The sequence below is a fragment of the Trichechus manatus genome, unplaced genomic scaffold (assembly GCF_000243295.1).
Source record: "Trichechus manatus latirostris isolate Lorelei unplaced genomic scaffold, TriManLat1.0 scaffold00034, whole genome shotgun sequence".
Classification (NCBI taxonomy): Eukaryota; Metazoa; Chordata; class Mammalia; order Sirenia; family Trichechidae; genus Trichechus; species Trichechus manatus.
In genome coordinates, this window is record NW_004443970.1 from 15,150,619 (window position 1) to 15,171,865 (window position 21,247).

Here is a 21,247-nt window from a genome sequence, read left to right on the forward strand (position 1 = left end):
ATTTCTTCAGTATTTTGGTAATATCATAGCAAATGCCCCCTGGTAAACAGGTTTTATTGTTGGTCTCATCAACCTAATGTATCTCCCGTCATTGCAAACGATCTTTCTGAGTATAGCTGGTTGGCAATAACCCTATCAACTCTCTTTTTATGATATTTATACTGAAAAAAATATTCCAATGTGAGAACACTGGGGGAGAGTCTGCCCATTTATTTATTTTTTTGAGCACTATCAAGTTATATTAAAATGAAAATTCAGAAATTGAGGCATGTTATTTGGTTACATTATTATAAAAAAGAACTGACTGAAAAATAATATAATTTGTTAAAAAATTTCATGTAAAATAGTGGATAAATTTTTCAGAAAAGCAAAATGAGTTTATCATGAGTGAATTTATCCTTTTGTTTTTACTACCTAAATTCTTGATCACATTTTTATGAAATGCCCAATAGAACATTAAGATGCTATTAATAGAACTGATAAACATAATATCCTGGCTCAAGTAATAGACAAACGAAGACTGTTTTTCATACTTACAGAGTAGATAAGGAATGGAGTGTATCAAACGCCCCTGGTGCAATCGTAGTAATTTGATTATCATACAGAGAAAGCAAGCGCACAGAACTGAGTCCTATGAAACTGTCATTCCCTACACAGCTTATGCGATTACTTCTCAACATCCTGAGGGAAGAAAAGGGACATTGTTATGGAGATAAAACATCAGGCAATCTAGTCTGCCTATCTGAGGACCAAAATAACCTCTCTTTGCAAATGCGAAGCACTCATGACTACTTTCGGAATGTTCTATTGCCATTAGGAAATGCTGCAGATATGTACTGAAAACCCCCTGCAAGAATCAAATGCTTGGAGTTGTCAATGACTACACTCAGTTACAAAAGGCACAGTGACCCTGGGTGTGGACCTAAAATCTGATCTGAGGAAGGTAGACTGTGTTCCTTTGATGCTATAATTATGTTTGCATGATTAAATAATGTCCTAATTCACCTGTAGCTCTCTGAGTCCCTGACGCCCTGTGATGTGTGTATTCACGGTAGCATTACATTTGCGGTTGAACAGAAAGGAAAGAATCAATAGCAGTGTATATGAGGAACTGGGGGCACCTCTGCGATTTACACGCCAAGTCGATGCCGAATACCAATGGGGGAGACAAACGTGACTGAACGTCCTCAAAGCTTACAGGAATTTTTTTATTTATAAAATGTGGCTGAAGTTTCAAGTTTAGATCAGAAATAGAAGCAACAGTAGTAGTTCCGAGTTGTCTGCAATGAAGTTGAAATACTCCTAGGTTTACCTGGAAGAAATTCTGACGGTGTTTTCTAGTCATCCTCAACAGATTAACACACTGTTGTCATTTCCTCCTAACCGCTAAGGTCTGGATTCAATTTTAAATTCTTAGTTAACTTTGTTTACATGTGGGGCTTAGAAAAGGCTGGCAAAGCCGCAAAAATCCCATGTAAAGACAGCTAGTTTCCATATAGCCTATTCAAAATTGCTGAAGAGTTAATTGGTTTTCTTTAATTTTTCAAAACATGTTTGGATCACTTCAAGTAGAAGATTGCAGTATGTAAACAAGAGTAGTAACAGTAAGTGAACAACCTAGTATTTCTTTAAAATTTTAGATTGACCTATTATAAATACGAAATATTAGCTTTCGCGTTCCACTATGGCACAGATAAGATGAAAGGATGATGCCCTCCTTATTAAGCTATCATTTTCTGTTAGGAAGCAAACTCACCACAGAAAAGTATTCTTGTCAGCACTATCCTTTGTCATAAATAATAAAGAGCACTTGGTCTTAATCTCATCGAAGTCAGGACCCCTGGGAGAAGTTGTCGGAAAAATCTACAAGCAGACATATGCACCTAATGTTGCCTGCAATGTCATGGATTTACAGGCTCACTGATATCTCTACACGTACCAACCAGAGGTCCTTGGAAGGCAGGCCTGGCAATCTGCTTCTGAAAGGTCACAGCCTTGAAAATCTTATGGAGTGGTTCTTCTCTGCACACAGGGGATTGCCATGAGTCTGAATCGACTAAATGGCAATTCACCACCACCACCACTAAGAGGTCTACTGGTCCTAAAGGGTTAAGAAGTCTAGAGGGAGTGGGAGGAGTCCTGTGGAAACCTCCACAGCTCAAAGCTGAAAGATACACTTGGAGGCATAAAGATGCCCAGATAAACCTACTGAAGGACATTTTGGATACCTGGAGCTTGGCTCTAAACTGCTCTCTTAGGCTTGTTGTGGCACAGGTAGATTAAGGAAAGAGCCAGAGGGGCCCTGTCTTGGGTTCCAAAACATAAGAGGCACAAAAACATCACTGGAGATGTAATGAAAGGAACACGTGTAAAGATCTCCTTGAAGAGAGAATACAGCACAGTGGGAAGAAATACTTGGATAGGCTCCTTGGGGTGCAATGACATCAACCTCTCCCTGCTCCTCCAAGGAGAAGGTTCCAGTAACAACCAACAGTCCCTCAACTACAGTAAGAAGAGAGGGTTTGGCTTGTTGCAGGAATTTTGTTTTGGTGAGTTGTGAAGGCAAGGAAGTATATGTGTGTGTTTTCTGGGGGGTGGGTGCAGCTGCCTATGTATGGTATGTCTCCTCAGCCCTCCCTCTAAACACTCCTCAGTATCTCCTCCACAGAAAGTCTGAACAAATTCTTTGCATATCATTTTGAAAATGGCTCCAAGTTATTAGCCTATGAAGGGCTGAGGGGCCTGCAGGTCACAGGCTGTCCCAGAATGGTTAGGGTTCCAGGCTAGGGTTCAAGGAACATAACTTCTACTTTTATGTGCATGGCTTCAGACAAACTTGAATTTGGGATGCTGTTAATGCATGTCCACTGGCTGGGGCTATCCCTTGCTCTCCCTGCATATGATAAAGATGAGGCAACTGTACTCCCCTGAATGTCAGTCCCTGGAGGGGGCTCTCAGGCACTGGCTGGGGCAGAGGTGAAGGTTTAGAGTAGACAGTGTGCCTCTTTGCACTGTAAATATCTCGAGGAAAAGAAAAGAGATTAGCTATTTTTAGTCAGAACAGGGGAGTCAGGTCTCTACAAGCATTGAAGCAGGGGCGACCTGTTTTGGTGAGAAATAGGAAAGTGATTTCTCAGGTTGGCAGCCAGGAGGGACTCTACTGGTCATTTGCAACACACTGAAGTCAGGAGGATTGGAGTAACAGACTGTCTGCATCCACACAATCTGTGTGTGTGTGTGTGTGTGTGTGTGTGTGTGTGTGTGTGTGTGTATGAGAGAGAGAAGAGTGAAAGAAAGATTATGCATTTCCCAACCCCTCCTCTCCGGGATTATGGTAACTGTAATGGATGGAATGGTGTCTCCCAAAACGATATGTTGGAGTCCTAACCCCTGGTACCTGGGAACGTGACATTTTTTTCGAAACAGGGTCTTTGAAGATGTTATCTGTTAACCTGAGGTCATACCAGAGTAGACTGGGTCTTAATCCCATCTAACTGCTGTTCTTGTCACAGGACAGAAAATGGAGAAACATACAGAGAGAAGGCAGCCATGTGAAAATAAATCTATAAGCCAAGGAACCTCAAGAAAGCCCTTGGAGTACCAGAAGCTGGAAGAGACAAGGAAGGATCTTCCCCTAGAGTGGACAGAGAGAGCATGTTCTTGCTGATGATTTGAATTTGAACTCCTGGCCTCTAGAACTGTGAGATAATGAGTGTCTGTTCTTTAAAGCCACACACTTTGTGGTGTTCTGTTACGGCAGCCCTAGGTGACCAAAACAATGACCAATAAATTAACATCCTTCAAGAGAACAATCACAATGCATAAGAATACTTACAAAGTTTTGAGGCTTTCCAATCCCTTGAACATCTTATGCTGAACATTTTCCAAACGATTACTTGTAAGAAGTATTTCATTTACCCCAGATGCGCCTTCAAACACTCCCTCTTCGATGTCTGTGATCTTATTGTTGCTAAAGTTTCTAAATAAAAATTGTGGAAACAAAGACTTTAAACAATTCTTTTCCAACAATGAGGGCACTAAAACAACTGAACTGGTTCCAGGTTTGATTATTTTCATCTTCTAAACAAAGTCTTCCACAACTTCCAAGCTCTTCACTGCCCAGCACTGCTGAGGCTCTGAGAAGACACCAGCAACCCCATTCCATCAAACCAAAGATACTATGAAAGAACATCTATTGTGAAAAATACCAGCCTGGTCAATGGCAAAATGATCTGCCAGGGTTTCCAGAAGTATAAAATCCTTGAAGTCAGGTAGTGGGTTGCAAACCTTTATGTCCTCCACAAAACTGAATAAGAAATTTTTCAGAGAAGTGCAACTGATGAAAACTGATTAATAAATTTATGACTAAAACAAGACAATTGGGCAGGGAAAGCAAAGGTGGACTAAAATGAGTTAGTGGTTGGATAGCGTTAGGAATATATTTGAATATGGGCTTAACTTCTATTATACTTCTCATATAAAAATGTGTTAAAACAGCCAACTAAACTCTCCGTATTTTGTGTGATAAAAATTCCGTGAATGCTTGATCAGAGGGCAAGAATGTCCAGTTAAGGCAACACCTTTCTGTACTCTCAAATTTCTTGTTCTCACTGTTGACTCCAAGAACAGGAGTACCCCTAAAGAAGGATCATTTTTACGTATGATTTTATTCTTCACAGAGCATTCACATAGGAGCTGTGAAATAAATATCTGTTGAACTGAAAGGCATCTTGTATTTAAAAAGAAAATGCAGTTAAAACCAGCTGCTATTGAGTCAATTCTGATTCACGGCAACCCATGTGTGTCAGAGTAGAGCCGAGCTCCACAGGGTTTACAGTGGCTTATTTTTCAGAAGTAGATCACTCGGGCTTTCTTCCAAGGAACCTCTGAGTAGACTCGAACAGTCAATCTTTTGGTTAGATACCAAGTGTGTTAACCGTTTTCATCACCCAGGGACTCCGAAATTACAGTTAGTATTAGTTTAAAAAGAGGAAAATGAAGAAATTAGAAACCCATGGAGATCAAGTTTATCGGGGGTAGGTTCAGACTGCTCTGTCACTTAGTCTATGTGATTATGGTCCAGCTACATATACGAACACACAGATGCAATGGCAGAGAGCTTCCTGCCTCCTCCTCATGTTTAATGTGGACAGGCACCACTGGCCTCACATGCCTGACCTCTGCCCTCTCCCTCCCACTCTCCTCCTCAGAAGAGAAGAGTACTGATAAAGTATTTTTGAAACTGCTGTGCTTATAGACTTATTTTAGAATATGAGTTGTGGACATGTTGTAACACATATGAGCTATCCAGCCAGTTTTCCAATCATTAATTTTCACGATTTTCTAATGAAAGTTTAATGAAGCAAAAAGTCAAACAGTTGACATGAATGTGCTGAAAGAGAAATAACAGCATGGTCTGGGGAATAGTAAAGGAAGTTACAAAACATTACTGAATCCATTTCTGATGTGCTTAGATTGCTGGATTCCTGCTGTGGCCACGTAACAGACCAGCTGTCCGAGTTAAAGTAAGATGCTAGCATTCCACTATGGAAAACATGGTCGGCCTTGTTTGAATACACAGCACAGAAAGGGTTATGCAGACTGTCTCGGAGAATACCCTAAATTCATGTTACAGGTCGTCATTGCTTGGACATTCTACTGGATTTAAAAAAACATTTTCCAAATTTTGAAGAAACTTACATAAAACTTCAGTAAAGGGAAAAGGAAAACAAAACAAAACATGACAAATATTTGAAAAGATAGCTAACGCATGGCTTACATTTTACGCAACTGAGGAAGTTTCTTAAAGATCCCAGTGGCTTCCAACACTGTGAATTCGTTATTATTGAGACGCCTATGGGGGAGAAAGAAACAGAAAATTTTCATTACTAGAATTCAAGAAAAGATAAAATTTTACTTCCCATACTGAATTACAACAGTACTTAACGATAATCTTAAAATAAAATACAGTGTATATATTACAGAAGATTGCAGCAGACTGATGTTTCCCCATTTTGCTCAAATTTTAATGATCAAAATAAGATATATTAAAACACACATAGTAAAAAAAAAAAAAAAATCAAAACCAGCTGTCATTCAGTAATCTCTAGGGCAATGCTCCCTTAAGAAGTATTTTTAAACATTTTTTGGCCTAATCATTCCCCTTCATAATTTTTTAACAGCTTATTTGAGATATAATTCACATGCCATAAAAGTCACTTCTTTAAAGTGCACAATTCAATGGTTTTTAGTATATGCACAAAATTGTGCAACCATTACCACTATCTAATTCTGAAACATTTTCATAGACCTGAAAAGAAATACCATACCCATTAGAAGTCACTCCCAATTTGTTCCTCTTCCCTCTCGCAATCCCTGGCAACCACTAATCTACTTTCTCCCTCTATGAATTTGCCTATTTAGAACAGTGCATGTAAGTAGAATCATACAAAATGTGGCTTCTTTCACTTTGCATAGTATTTCCAAGGCTCATCATGTTGTAGCATATATCAAGACTTTATTTTTTTCGGTGAATAATGATCCATTGCATGGATATGCCACAGTTTGTTTTTGTGCAAATATATGTTTTCAATTCTCTTGGATATACACACAGAAGTGAAACGGCTGCATCATGTGGCAACTCTATGTTTAACTTTTTGAAGAACACAGCCAAAATGTTTTACAAAGCTACTGCACCATTTTCCATTTCACCCAGCAATATATTAGGGTACCAACTGGTCCAATTTGTCAACATTTGTTACCGTACATTTTATTTTTATTATTATTATGGTCATCCCAGTAGGTATGAATGGTATCTCACTGTAGTTTTGATTTGCATTTCCCTAAGACTAAAGTTGTTGAGCATCTTTTCATGTGTTTACTGGCTATTTGCGTATCTTCTTTAGGAAAAAATCCACTCAAATAATTTGTTATTAGGAAATGTAATTTTTATTGTTGAGTTGTAAGAGTCCTTTATATATGCTGGCTACAAATCCTTTATCATATATGTGATCTGAAAGTATTTTCTCCCTGGTACTGATTTTTAAATATATAATTTTTTAAATTCTTCATTTTTCAAAACACACACACACACATGCAGTCTTTGCTTAGGCAAAGACATTACTTTCTATAATAATTTTTGATTGACAAATAAGCCTATTTAAGGTGTTATCATGCTGGAAGATATAGTTTCAATTACTGTTTGTAATATTTTTGGAAATACACATAACTCCCTATAAGACTGTAGAGTTCAGGGCTTTCATTGCATGGCCTTCTTGCGAAAGTTCTGCAGGTATGAAATAGCTCCGTGTACTAACAAGAGTAAAAAGGCTTCACTTTAACCACAGGGAAGCTAGTCATTACATTATTTTTATTTATCCAAATAGCTTAAAATTCATTACATAAAAGGCAAGAGCGCAGGCACAGTGAGAGATAAACTGTAAAACACAATCCCTGTCATCAAGGGGCTATGCTCTAGTTTAAGACAAAAGGATTACGCACGCACAAAAAGATAACCAACTTTGCAAAGCAGTAACTGACAAATGCCAGATGGTACTATACATAAAAACATTGCTAAGATGTTCACGCAATGATGAGATTTTGCTAGATTTTCCTGGAATTTTTAGAACATTGACACTGAAGGCTTTGCTTTTATCAATAAAGTCAGTAAAGGCAAAACACCTATGGGCATGGAACCTACAGATGATTCAACAAGCGTATTTTTAGCACCTACTATGGGATAGGCCCATATTAGGCTTACAGATATAAATCCTATCACACTTTGTCTTTTCTGCTTTATCTGTTCTGAAAAATACTGTCCTTTGGCTTTAATATTTCATAATCACTGAATCCTACTTGTGAGTCAATGAAATAGTAGAGTTAATAAGAAAAAAGAGAAATTAAATTCCATAATTAATAGACTTCAAAATGGCGACTCTCCCACTAACTTACATGGTTGCTGTAAAGATTAGATAAGTTAATTTAGAAACTGCTCCGGGCATAGAAAATGCCCCATACATGCTATTATTATTAGCATTACTAGGTGCTAACTGAATTTTGAGCAATAAATTAATTTCCGTAACTGTGTCTTGGGCCAGAAAGATAAACAAAGATGGCTTTTAATGTATTCCTTTAAAAAAATATTGTAGTAAAATACATAAAACATGAAATTTGCCATTTTAACCATTTATAATAATTTCAGTGCCATTAATTATATTCACTATATTCTACAACTATCTAATATGCACCTGTATGAAGAAGAGTTACACCAATGGGCATTACTTAATATTGATGTAATTATTGAGAAGAAAAAGGCAAGACAAAATGCCTGTGCTTTAATAACTTCATTCCCCACCGCCAACCAGGATCTCACTGCGGGGTGAACTTACAGCTCTGCAGTGTACTGGGGGATGTGGTCTGGGATTTTGTTGAGTTTTTGATTGGAGCAATCTACTGTGGTCCCTTCACAGCGGCACTTTTCAGGGCAAGCCAAATCTGCAAAGCAGTCTCCACTTAATTTTGATCGATAATCTTCTGTACCTATTGAGGATTCAAGCCAAAAGAAAAGATCCTGAGTCTAAAGGTTAGACTATTTATTAATTTGTAGGGAGAAAAAAAGTGAGATAACTATAGATTATGCAGCAGGGAGACAACTTGGGAATTTTGGTCAATGGATGTCAGGAGTGGGTTAAAACAAGGCTTGGAATCTGCTGGAAAAAAAAGTGACCAGATTCACAAGACAGAAAGACATTAATAAAGTTGAGCTTTTCACAGCTGTACTTTCTGCTGATCCAGTTATGAGCCATTCCTGCATATTTCTCAGCTAATCATACTATGGCTACTAATTGTTAAAAAAGTTTATTTTTTCTCTGAGTCAAGATTTTAAAATGTATTCTGTAATAAACATATTCCTATATGTCATTTTTAAATCAGGGCTTTCAAGGCAAATAGATGTCTCCAAGTTTTTGATTCTTTAGGTTCTTTTATAATTCTCTCCCTCTCACATAATCTTCCGGAATGTCATAAAAAGCCCTCTTTTTTTCATTTTTGTTCTTTTTTTTTTATAAAAAGAGACAAGTAAATCCTGATTTAAGCCTCAGCAGCTTGCCATGCTGTAGAAAGCTGCGTGACGTTCCATGGTGCTTGACAGAACCATGTTTTACTCATACCTCGCAACCACATGGTTAGATCAAGCACAACAGAAAATCTCGCTACAGAATCACTACGCCATCCACTAGGCCAAGGGAAAGACCAAGAGGAAAGATAAAGGGAAGTAGGAGAAAAGTTACAGACATTCTGGAAATGTAATACTGTATACATGACATGCGTTCTTCTCGCAGAATGTTTAGGACATCAGTAAGGGTATTACTACCGAAGACTTCCTGGAAACACAAAGAGGCTATACTGAAAGGTGCCTCCACTGCTCCTCGGAACTGTAGAATGGAAACAACAGCTTTCGGGAACGACATCAGGAAGAAGTTGAAGGTGAGCTACAATGACAACAGAGAAGCTCAAAAGATCTTTGGTTTCTTCTTGGGAAAAAGGTTGCAAAAGGCCAAGACTAGAAGAAGATACATCAGGATTGAAAAAGGAGGACATCATGTTTCAGATCACACACTTTTACTTACAGCCAAAATGGTGAATTCCTGCAAAAGTAAAGATCACCAAGAAGGAAAGAAAGAGTAATCCCAATTAAGATTAATGCACAGATACATAAAACTAAGCTCTCTTCCTTCTTTCTTGACTGTTGCAATTACAGGGGACTAGCATGGTGTGAGAGGAGTTTTCATGCTTTGTGAAATTTCGTAATTATTTTTGAGGCACAGCAGTCTTCCAAGAAAAGCAATGGCATAAAAGATAGATGTTACAAATTAAGTTCTTGTGGATTTCTTTGAAGATGAATTCTCTGCAAGACAGATTTTCTTTTGAGTTATCACTGTGCAATCTAGAATACCACATAGAATAGCGGTAGACAAGTAGACATGTAAAATTAAGTAAAAACTAACCACAGATGTTCTTAAGGATTAGTATTAATGCATGTGGATTAATACTTAGGTTGTGGCTTACATACTCTTTAATGACCTTTCTGAATTAAAAATAATGTCACTTAGTGGCAATGGAATCAGAATCTCCTATGACATTTGCCATGCTTTATATAATAGCTTTGATACATTTGTCAATTAGTGTATTAATATTTATTGGGGATCTTCTACAGGGTCGCTATGAGTTGGAATGGACTCAAACGCAACGGATTTACGGGTTCTGTATTGGTTTACGTTTTCGTCTCCAAAGTGAAACGAGGTCATGTTGTTTTTGTTAGTTGTTGCTGAGTTGATTCTGACTCATGGTGACCCCAAGTGTGCAGAGTAGAACTGCTCCATAGAGTTTTTAAGACTGTAAACTTTCAGAAGCAGATTGTCAGACCTATATTCTGAGGCACATCTGGGTGCGTTCCAACTGCCAGCCTTTTGGCTAATAGTCCAGCACTTAACAGTTTTCACCACCCAGGGCCTTGTTGAAATGACGGCATACTGGTAACGAAGTCTAAGTGACAGGTATGTTAAATATCTTACATTTAAAATAAACTGCATTTAATGCAATAACAATAACGCTTATTTTATCATGGTTCTTTTTGTAGTTTAATTTTTAATTACAATTTTGATTAAAAGGGTGCCTGGCTTCTATAAATTCTATTTTAAATTATGTAAATTGAATTATCAGAAATTGAAAGATAAGCTGTGATAACTGATATAAAAGGTATTTTCCAAAACCTATATTATTTTGGCTGCTTTCAATAAGAGGGCAAAACTGTATCTGAATTCAGAATGTATGAATATAACCTATTTGTTACTTACTTGGTGAGTCTAAAAAATTAATTTCTATAGTATTAATCAATAATGTTTAATGAGAATAGTTTAAACAATTTGAGAACAATTATATTAGCAGCTGTAATTTGGGGACATAAATTATATTCATGTTCTATTCTAGAGGTGGTCTGATGTTTAGAATATGGATTTTTCAGGGTAACTAATAGCTATCAGATGACTTTCTATTTAATAATTGGGTAAAATTAATGAATTTTAATTATTGCTTATGGAGGTCAATGAACTGTTCTTTTCAATGTTTTACTTCTTATGCAGCCAGCACAAACCATGAGCAAAATACATATAAAATACTGTTCATTCAAGCTCAAAATCAGCTATAAGAAAATCTGTTAAATGTATAAAACTATTCAAAGTATAATTCAATAATGGCAAGCAACAAATCTCTCCATCAAATGGACACCAAACCTAGAGCTCTTGTTAAAAAACAAATATGGCTTTGCATACGAACACTATAGAGACAGCTTCTTACTTTTAGTTCTTAAAATATACGATCCTTTAGGAATATAACCAGGAGATGGCGAATGTAGTCAATTACTAACATATTTTTATATAAAATGGTTTAAAACAAACAAGTCAAGAGGCATTTTACACAACTGGCAGGCAAGGGAAAAATAAGTCAAAAAACATATTTCAAAGAGCTAGTTCTTGTATCATCAGTCCTGACAGTCTTAAGACAGAAGTGGTAAAATATTACAATTATTTCTAAGAAGCATTTCATTAGTTATTCAAGGCATTTAGTGCCCATAAACTTCTGATATTCTCCTGAAGGCATCTACGTTTTTTGGAGTTATACCATGACTCCAGAAATGCAAGAACGTAAAGTCACAAACAGAAAAAGGAAAAACTGCAAATAAATCAGCAGGAAGCTGCTATTTTTTTTTTTTTTTAATAGAAAGTAAAGCAGAAATGAAGCACAAAGTATCCTTTTTTTTTTAGTGTAACAAAACTAAAAAAACATACATCTCATGATGGGGAAAAAGTAATTCTGCACGTTTGTAACTGATTTCATGCAGACCTAGCTCTTTGACAACAGAAAGATCTCTGTCTTTAAAACTAGCTCAATAAGCTATATTTTAAAAACAGGTTGAAAGATCAGATACACAATGTAAGGAGAGAAAATGATTTAAGTTGAAAGCCATAGGTTCATATATTTTAGCTACTGTGAGGAATTTTAGATAATGTGCCAACATGAGAGAGAGAGAAAAAACGGTGGGGGTTTATTAATATGTATGTTTAACATCAGAAGCTGCATGCAAAGGCCAGGTGTTCAGGAAACAGCTACAAGTGATCTATGCATAAGTAAATCTATCTACTGAGTCCCCACGGTATTTTCAGAAGCATGCATATCAAAGGTTTAGAAGCTATATTTTAAAGGTGAAGAAAGGGTGTCTGCAGTTAGTCCTACTACGAGCAAAACCTACCTGGAATGAAATACTGTTCTTTAGCTAAATAAAAAAAGAGAAAAAAATAGAAGATGCACCTGAATGTCAGCAAGCAGAGATATGAGTTATATTAGATTAAGAATGGACTACAGTTACTATAGATAATTAAGTGAAAAATGTCTATTCACAGCAGTGGCTGAAGTATAACAATGTACAGCGAGTACTAAATGAATCGAGAATCTTGGGCAATAAACAGCTTTGTTTCAATATTAGCTTTTTAGTACGGATTCACTGCTGAATGTGAAATATGCCTGGAATCATCAGGTAGCATACTACCCAAAACTATCATAGAATGTATTCTATCATAAGAAAACAGAAAAGATCAGCCTAAAACAAATAGCAAACTTCTATGAGGTGTGTTTTCTATTATACTTTAATATAATGCATCTGTATTTTGGCTTGTTATAAATGTAATATTCCCAAATTTTTAAAAGAAGCCCTTTTGGAAAAATTTATCTTCAAAGTCCTATTCAAAACAAGGGAATGCAAAATGAGAAAGTGGCATTAACTGTGACAAGCTAGGGACTGAAAGTCCCCACCACTTCTAAGTCTAAGCAGATTCCATAACCAAGTCTCAGTTCACTTTCTGAAGAAATGTAAATGATTACCTTTAAGTTGCTTAATGGAAAATGATACAACAAATATGAGACTTAACATACTTAAAAGGCATTCTGAATTTATTAATGAGCTCCAATTAAGTTGGAAACCTGGGAATATAGTTTTAAGAATTCAGGCATCTTTTGAACTTAGCTGAGAGCCTTTTTTTTTTTTCTGCTGGATATATTGTTAAAAAGTGTTACACATACGATGGCTATGTGAGTCATGTGTACAGTTCTTTATTTCTTTCTTCATGTGCAGAAGAAAAAGAAATATGATTCTGCAATGCTTATTAATTCAGTCGAAGGCCAGCTGTTTTGTTAGGTACCATGTGAGGGCTATTTTTGGTAACACCAGAGAAATACCAGATGAAGTAAAAAATTACCTGAACAACGGAATTTCTTGCTTTTGATCTGCCCGATTCTTTTGTTTGCCAGACGGCGGGGGCTGGTGCAGCGGGCACCACTCGTCTCTATTGGGTTGGTATGGAGGTAATCCGCCAGCCACTTCAGATGGCAGTCACAAATAAATGGGTTCTGAGCCAAATGCCTTTCAGAGACACATACAGAACAATTTTACAGGTGACTAGCAATGAATCAACTTTCAAATCTAGAAGGAAAACAAGCATCATCAAATTGGAGCCAAATCCTATGTACGTACATAGTCTGAATGGCCCGGAGAGGTGCAAAGGTCCCCTTGGCCACAGTCTGAAGCTTGTTGTCATATAAGGAGAGGAGGTTCAAGTTGTGTAGATCCTGAAAAGCATCTACTCGAAGGCAGTTTATTTTGTTGGCATTCAGTAATCTGTTTGATCAAATAGTTGCAGAATTAACGTGGAGCATCTCATTAACTCAGCCTTCAATAACCTGTCCTTCTTAAGAAGCCCTGATCAAGGAATACATTTCTTTTAATCCAAACACTAACATTTTCACTTTAACAGTTGAGGTAATACATAATGAAGATTTGGAATTTTACCAGAGAAGGCAAGGGTCATGCAGTCAAATGCGTGTCTAAAACTGGTGTTATTATACATTTATTCAGTAAAAATTAGTGAACGTTATTCTCTGGAAGATTGTAGAAGTGGAGCACTAGACAAAGGTGGGTGAGAGCCAACCTCTGTTGTTGTGAGGGCAGGCAAATACCGTAAAACCTTAGTCCCTCAAGTTGCTCTATGAGAAAAGAAGTTCCATCTGTTCTCGAGAGAGCAGAGTGGGCCCGCTAAAACACAGGTCGGATCATGTCACTGCTCTCTCAAAATTATGCTCCAATTCCCAGCTGGCGCAAAGTAAAATTTACGTCCTCACAATAGCCGATAATGCCCTACAGAATCCTTAGGTCACCCTCTGAACGCTGTCACTTCCTAGTTGTCTCCTCCTGGTTGGATCAGTCTCAGCCACTTTTTTTTTATTGTTGTGCTTTTAAGTGAAAGTTTACAATTCAAGTTAGTCTCTCATACAAAAATATATACATACATTGTTTTGTGACCCTACTTGTTCTTCCTATACTGTGAGAGCAATCTCTTCCTTTCCACCCCGGATTTCCCATGTCCATTCAACCAGCTCCTGACCCTCTCTGCCTTCTCATCTTGCCTCCAGATGAGAGCTGCCCATTTAATCTCATGTATCTACTTGAGCTAAGAAGCATACTCTTCACAAGTATCATTTTATATCTCATAGTCCAGTTTAATCTTTGTCTCAAGAGTTAGCCTCAGGAATGGTTTTAGTTTTGGGCTAACAGATAGCCTGGGGGCCATGTCTTCCAGGGTCCCTCCAGTCTCAATTAAACCATTAAGTCTGGTCTTTTTATTAGAATTTGAGTTTTGCATCCCACTTTTCTCCTGCTCCATCAGGGACTCTCTGCTGTGTTCCCTGTCAGGGCAGTCATTGTGGTAGCTGGGCATCATCTAGTTCTTCTGGTCTCAGGCTGATGAAGTCTCTGGTTTATGTGGCACTTTTTTTTTTTTTTTTTTTTTTTTGCTCCTTTTCAAACACACCAGGCTCTGTTCTCTGCCTGGAATGCTTTGTTCAACCATCTGTGTGGGGCTAACTACTTAACTTCCTGGAATCAGCTCAAATCTTACCTGCTCAACGCAGCCTACCCTGATCAATGGCTGGTTTTCACAAGTAGATCACCAGGCCTTTCTTTCTAGTCTGTCTTAGTCTGGAAGCTCCACTAAACTCTGTTCAGCATCATAGCTACACATAAGCCTCCACTGACAGATGGGTGGTAGCTCAGCATGAGGTGTAGTGATCAGGAACTGAACCCAGGTCTCCTGCATCAAAGGTGAGAATTCTACCACTGAACCACAATGCCCTCATGCCTAGCAAATAAACTCGCTGCTTTCAAGTCGATTCCAACTCATAGTGACCCTGCAGGACAGAGTAGAACTCCCCCATTGGGTTTCCAAGGCTGTAACCTTTACAGAAGCGGACTGCCACATCTTTCTCCTGCAGAGCAGCTGGTGGGTTCGAACTGTTGACCTTTTGGTTAGCAGCCGAGTGCTTAATCACTGAGCCACCACGGCTCCTTTGCCTAGCATATACTAAGTGTTTAAAAAAGGATTCGTTGTTGAATGTGTAATTTACAACCCTATTGGAGAGTGACACGGGACATTACTGTATTAAAGGTTCTACTCCTGCCTTATAATACTTGTTTCACTTGGTTTAACACAGTATCCCCCAAATTTATTCCCCCCCCCATATAATAGCTATATCAATATTGGAAGTGATAGTTTACAGCTCATATTTTCGCAAACATCTTTCTGATCGATTAGACGCGATTGTGTCTGAGCTTTTTTTCATGCTGGTCTCACTTTTGGGGTTGTACTTACCCTCCTCTCTCCTTTCTTCAACCTCCTGGCTTTTCAAGGCCTCATAGAAGGTCTACCTCTTCCAAACGCTGACTTCCATCTACCTAGAGTATTCCTCCCTCTGGATTCCAAGTCTTGTCACCTAACTACGTCATGTAGGCCTGTTTGTTTGCCCAAAGAGAGTTCTGATCCTTAGAGCTGGAACTGTTTTTTGAATTTCTTTTTCTCTGCCATCATTTACTTCCCAGTTTTAATGCTTAGGGAGTTAGCAAACATTTGCTGTTGTTAGTTGCTGCTGAGTTGACTCCACTCATGGTGACCTCATGGATAAGAGAACGAAACATTGTCCAGTCCTGAGCCATCTTCATGGTTGTTAGTATGTTTGAATCCATTGTTGTGGCTACTGTGTCAGTGTACATCTCAAAAATATGTGCTACCTGGTTTGAGTTTGTATGCCTCATTATCTAACCTGCTAAAAATGTTTTCCCTTTTGACCACATAAATCTGTATCTTTAAATAGTATTGGAGGTATTTCAGTTTTCTTTGCTTGCTTTTTCAGGTACTCCATGCACATGCAAAGCTATGACTTCCTCATGGTGACCCTCTTTGCTGCACACTTTTTGCCCCCCTTTAGGTGCTGAGGCTTGATCTTCGTTTTCTACATCATGCTTTCTTAAATGCCCTTGTTGTTGTTGTGTGCTGTCGAGTCGATTCCGACTCATAGCGACCTTATAGGACAGAGTAGAATTGCCCCATTGGGTTTCCAAGGAGTGGCTGGTGGCTGTCAACCTTTTGGTTAGCAGCCGTAGCTCTTAAACACTTTGCCACCAGGCTCCTGATGGTCTGAGGTAAGGATTGATTAATCTTACACCTCTCCACCCTGGGCCACAACGCAAATAATGCTGACCTTGTTCCCTAATTCATAAGCTAACAGAAGAAAGACGTTAAAGAGCAGAAAATTAAAGACAAGGAAAAGGTGGGGAGTTTCAAAGAAACTAAAAGAAGGGGCTGTCTGAGCATTTGTACTTACTTTAAAATCATTTGGTCCAAGGAATAGGAAAAAAAGAATTGGACACCAATTTCTTTTATTCCGTTTTATTTATCTCTACTCCCCAATACCTCATCTGTTTAAGCAGAGTTAAAATACTTAACTTTACCAAGTTCTCTGCTAGTCATAAAGAGATAATCATTGTTTTAGCCCTGGCAGGCATAAGATGAGCTTTAATCTAGAGACAAAACATTAGGCTGAGAGACAAAGAGGGCTTTGCAAGTAAGGTTTACCTACATACAGACCCCCATCGTTTAGTAACATGTTTGTTACATCAACCAACCATAACTGTATGTGAAAAGAAAATGAAGGTAGCATTTGAAGTGTTGATACTGGACAGGGCAAAAAAATAAAAATAAAACAAACCTGCTGCCGTCGAGTCGACTGCGACTCGTAGTGACCCTATAGGACAGAGTAGAACTGCCCCACAGTGCTTCCCAGGAGTGGCTGGTGGATTCGAACTGCTGACCTTTTGGTTAGCAGCGGAGCTCTTAACCACTGTGCCACCAGGGCTTTGTAAGTAACTGGTAAAGACAGTAATGGTAGGAAAACGTGGAAGAACGACAACGAGGTAGAAAATAAACAGGCATTAACTGGTTATGACATTGAGCTATATCTATAATGTATATAGACAGCTATAATGTGAACTGAATAGTTCTATTAGAAATCAGAAACAGTATATGCTAACTCCCTTGCAAGGGTTAAAAAAGAATTTGAAACCCAAATAAAGTGATCAGATCACAGACGTCAGCGTTCATTATGACTCCATTGGTCTGTTGTAAAATCAAAGTATTAGGTTATGCAGCATTAAAAAATATTTACATAGAGAAAATAAGTGATGGAATGGACTGGAAAGGAAAGGAACAGAATGGCGAGCACTACATATAGTGAAGATTCAATATTGTTTTGTTAACATTGTGTTAAACCTGTTTGTGTGTGCATGTGTAAGTGTGGTGAAATGAGTTTCCTTTAACTGGTCTTTTGCCTTGGTTCTTTAAAAAAACAATTTGAGAATTTTTTCCCCTAAGCCCTGAGGCGTTACTACCTAGTTGTCCACCTCAGAAGTTTTGTTACTTTTGTCTGGTTGATTGACATTTCCTGGGTAAGCTGTAAACACCCTGAGGTTTAATACTTTTTATCTGATCCTGGGCTGCAGCCTGCCCTGTAATTGGCATGCACCTTGCAGGGATTGGTCAATGGACTATGCAAATAAAGTGTCTGCAGGCTACTATGCAAATGAAGTGTCTGCAGCCTACCAAGGGGGGACTGGTCAGTTTGTGGCCCTACTGGGAAGGCCATGACTTGTATTTGAAGAATTCATGTATATAAGCAGCCAACCCCACTTAAGTTTTTGAGACCAAAAGATGAAGGAAGAAAAACAGCAGAAGACACAGAAGGAACAGAGAAGAAAGAAGCAGAGAGAGGAGGCAAGGAACCTCCTAAAAGAGCTGTAACGTGGTCAAGGGCTATAACACTGAGGACGGCGACAGGCCTGGAAGGGTCCCTGCGGCAGAGCCAGGGGTGGCAGCCAGCAGGGCCAAGAAGAGCAGTCGAGAGGAACAGAGAGAGCTGTCTTGCACTGAAGAAGGAAGACCTTGCCTCCGTGCTTCCTGGTACTTATCCCTAGTTATACCCTGTTCCTTAATAAACCACTTAACTGTAAGTATGGTCTATGAGTTCTGTGTGGACATTGCAATGGGTTATCAAACTCAATAGAAAAGTAGAGCCCTGTGGGAGGAATGGTTGGTGTCAGAACTGGTAAAAAGGTTAGAGAGTGGAGGTATGTCTGACTTCCACCTCATGGGAATCAGCTTTGTGCTGACAGTAATTCTCATTATCCTCCATGAAGTTACACAGGTTCTGATGCTACTAATACTACCACCCTTTTACAGTATGTGTGTGTGTGTGTGTGTGTGTGTGTGTGTGTGTGTGCAAATCTGTGAAATAAATTATATATCTGGATAATGGTGAAAAAGTTTAAGATGTGGGTAATGGGGCATAATTATGAACATAAGTTTATCAAGTAATAAAAAAAGTTTATATTTGGGAAGTTTGTGGGATTAGGAATACATGTTTATCAAATAAAAGATATAAATTCCAGCAACAATAAATGAACTAAATTTTAAAGAATTCAATTTAATAAATGAATTAAAATGACTCCATTAATAAATAAGTAAAATTGTAAACTTAAGAATTTTAAGGTAGACCAACCATGAGCTATTTGGGAGAAGAAATTACACCCTACTCATCTTTACAAGCACAGCTTCTAGGCGAGTGTCTGCCCCAGAAGAGGTGCTCAGTAAGTGTTTAGTGAATTGAACAGATTTTGAAGATCCAACACTAAGGATATTACTAACAGCATTTTAGTTTTTCGAATTTCCTCTTTACATGGACATTCATTAAAACACCTAGTGTCAACATTTGCTCTTATAAATGTGTACAGTAAACATTACTTTAGAGATAAATGAGTAGTAGCTATTTTCTAAGCAAAGCAGTCTTTAAAGATACAATCCAGGGGTGTACAGGTCATTTTCTCACTGGGACAGTTTGACGACTACTGCTGTTTTATGGCCTAATGCACACTATCATTGTGTTGGGGATGCTTATTCCAGCCCTGTCACTCCTCGGAATCTTTTGACAATGGTTGACAAACGTATCGTCATGTCTCTCTCCTCTCCAACTACTCTTAAATCAAAAGAGATGTTTCTGCTAACCCAGAACTAAAATCATTCCGATTTTTCAAAGATTAGACAGGTCTATAAAACAAAAAATAACACACGTGAGGAACGTGCTTCTTCGTTCAATCAAATATATGAGATGAAATTGGCAGCTCGTGTCCAAAAGTAGGACGAGGAGACAGGAAGGGACAAGAATTGGACAAATGGACACAGGGAACCCGGGGGAGTGTGTTGTTACATTGTGGAGACTGCAGCCAATGTCACAAAATATGTGTATAAATTTTTGAATGAGAAATTAACTTGAGCTGTAAACTTTCACCTAAAGCACACAGACAAAAGAGGGAGCTATGTTTCACAAAAGGCAGGAATCGTATAAGCTTCAAATAACAGAACAGCCAGAAAGTATACAACATTTGAGATAGTGTAGAGAGAAAGATTTCAGGACAATTCCAAAGTGTTGTCTTCGATAAATAACCATAACCAATGTTACCTCTACTAGGCTAGTATCTTCCATATCATTAAATACATCATTTTGGTCGAATTTTTCTGATGCCTCCATGAAAATACAAAATGGAACACTGATGAAAATATCATATTTAGGTTTAACAGATCAGAAATAATCAAATACTTACAGAAGCTGTAAGGAAAATAGTCCTTCAAATAAGCTTTTTGGGAGTTCTGTGATTTTATTTCCATAGAGGACACTGGAAAAAAAAGTTTTAAATTAAAAAAAAAAAAATCAGAAACAAAACCAGCATAAAATATTTATTAAATACATATGTATTAAGGTACATGCTAGGTTAGTAGGTATCAGTTCATTATTGAAGTTATAATTGAATAAACAAACTTCAATTTACAAATACTTTTGCTGACTACAGATCATAGTATGCTTATTTTAGAAAATTGGGACAACATAGAAAAACAAAGAAAATGAATATAATTCATAATCATATCCCCCTTTCATAAAAATAACCACAGAACCACTATTAAATTATGTTTTTCTACGTACCTGCATGTGTTCACACACATATAGCTCATATGGAATGAGAGCACACTCTACATAAAAAAAGGTAGCAGTAAATGTAGCTGCTCATTAAGGAACAAATTTTGGCTTTATCATATAAGGGTAATGTTTTTATCTTAAACACATAACGTGTATGCTTGAGAAATGTAACGTCTGTGGAGATGGTGACCATGGTATGAATTTAGAGAACTTTTGAAATATATGTCTTGCCCTGGTGGTGCAGTGCTGAACCGTTCAGCTGCTAAGCAAAGGTCAGCAGTTTGAATCCACCCTATGGGGCAGTTCTATTCTGTCCTGTAGGGTCGCTATGCGTCAGAATTGACTGGATGGCAATGGGTTTGGTTTGGTTTTGGTTTTAAAGGATATATGCACAGGAATGTATCCTTATGCTACCAACCTCTGATCAGCAACTAAACGCAATTTGAGGGCAAAGACCATGGATGTTAAGGACTGAATTGTGTCCCCCAAAAATATGTGTTGTAAATTCTAACTCCTGCACCTGTGGATGTAATCCCATTTGGGAACAGAACTTCCTTTTTTTGTGTTAATGAGACCATATCAATGTAGGGTGTGTTAAGCCAATCATTTTTGAGAAATAAAAAGACTAGATTAGGCACAGAGATCGAAGCACAAATGAAGAAAGACTGATGCCACATGGAGATCACCAATAAACCAAGGAATAGAAGCTGAAACAGACAAGAATTTTCCCCTAGAGCGGACAGAGAAAGCCTTCCCTCATAGCCTGCGCCCGGGATTCGACTTCTAG

The 21,247-nt window shown here is 38.0% G+C and overlaps 1 protein-coding gene across 4 annotated transcripts in view; it reads right to left on the reverse strand.

Moving 5' to 3' along the window:
• SLIT2 (slit guidance ligand 2) overlaps positions 1–21,247 on the reverse strand; it is a 431,007-nt gene that overhangs the window by 93,876 nt on the left and 315,884 nt on the right. For 2 of the 4 annotated variants that reach the window (XM_004375150.3, XM_004375149.2), the window contains 8 exons: positions 20,090–20,161; positions 13,583–13,726; positions 13,308–13,471; positions 12,305–12,328; positions 8,388–8,538; positions 5,780–5,854; positions 3,836–3,979; positions 538–681 (listed from right to left, as the gene is read on the reverse strand). In XM_004375150.3, coding sequence (XP_004375207.1) covers positions 538–681; positions 3,836–3,979; positions 5,780–5,854; positions 8,388–8,538; positions 12,305–12,328; positions 13,308–13,471; positions 13,583–13,726; positions 20,090–20,161 — 918 coding nt within the window. The remainder of the gene's footprint in view (positions 1–537; positions 682–3,835; positions 3,980–5,779; positions 5,855–8,387; positions 8,539–12,304; positions 12,329–13,307; positions 13,472–13,582; positions 13,727–20,089; positions 20,162–21,247) is intronic. The other 2 variants (XM_004375152.3, XM_004375151.3) reach the window with 1 other exon arrangement.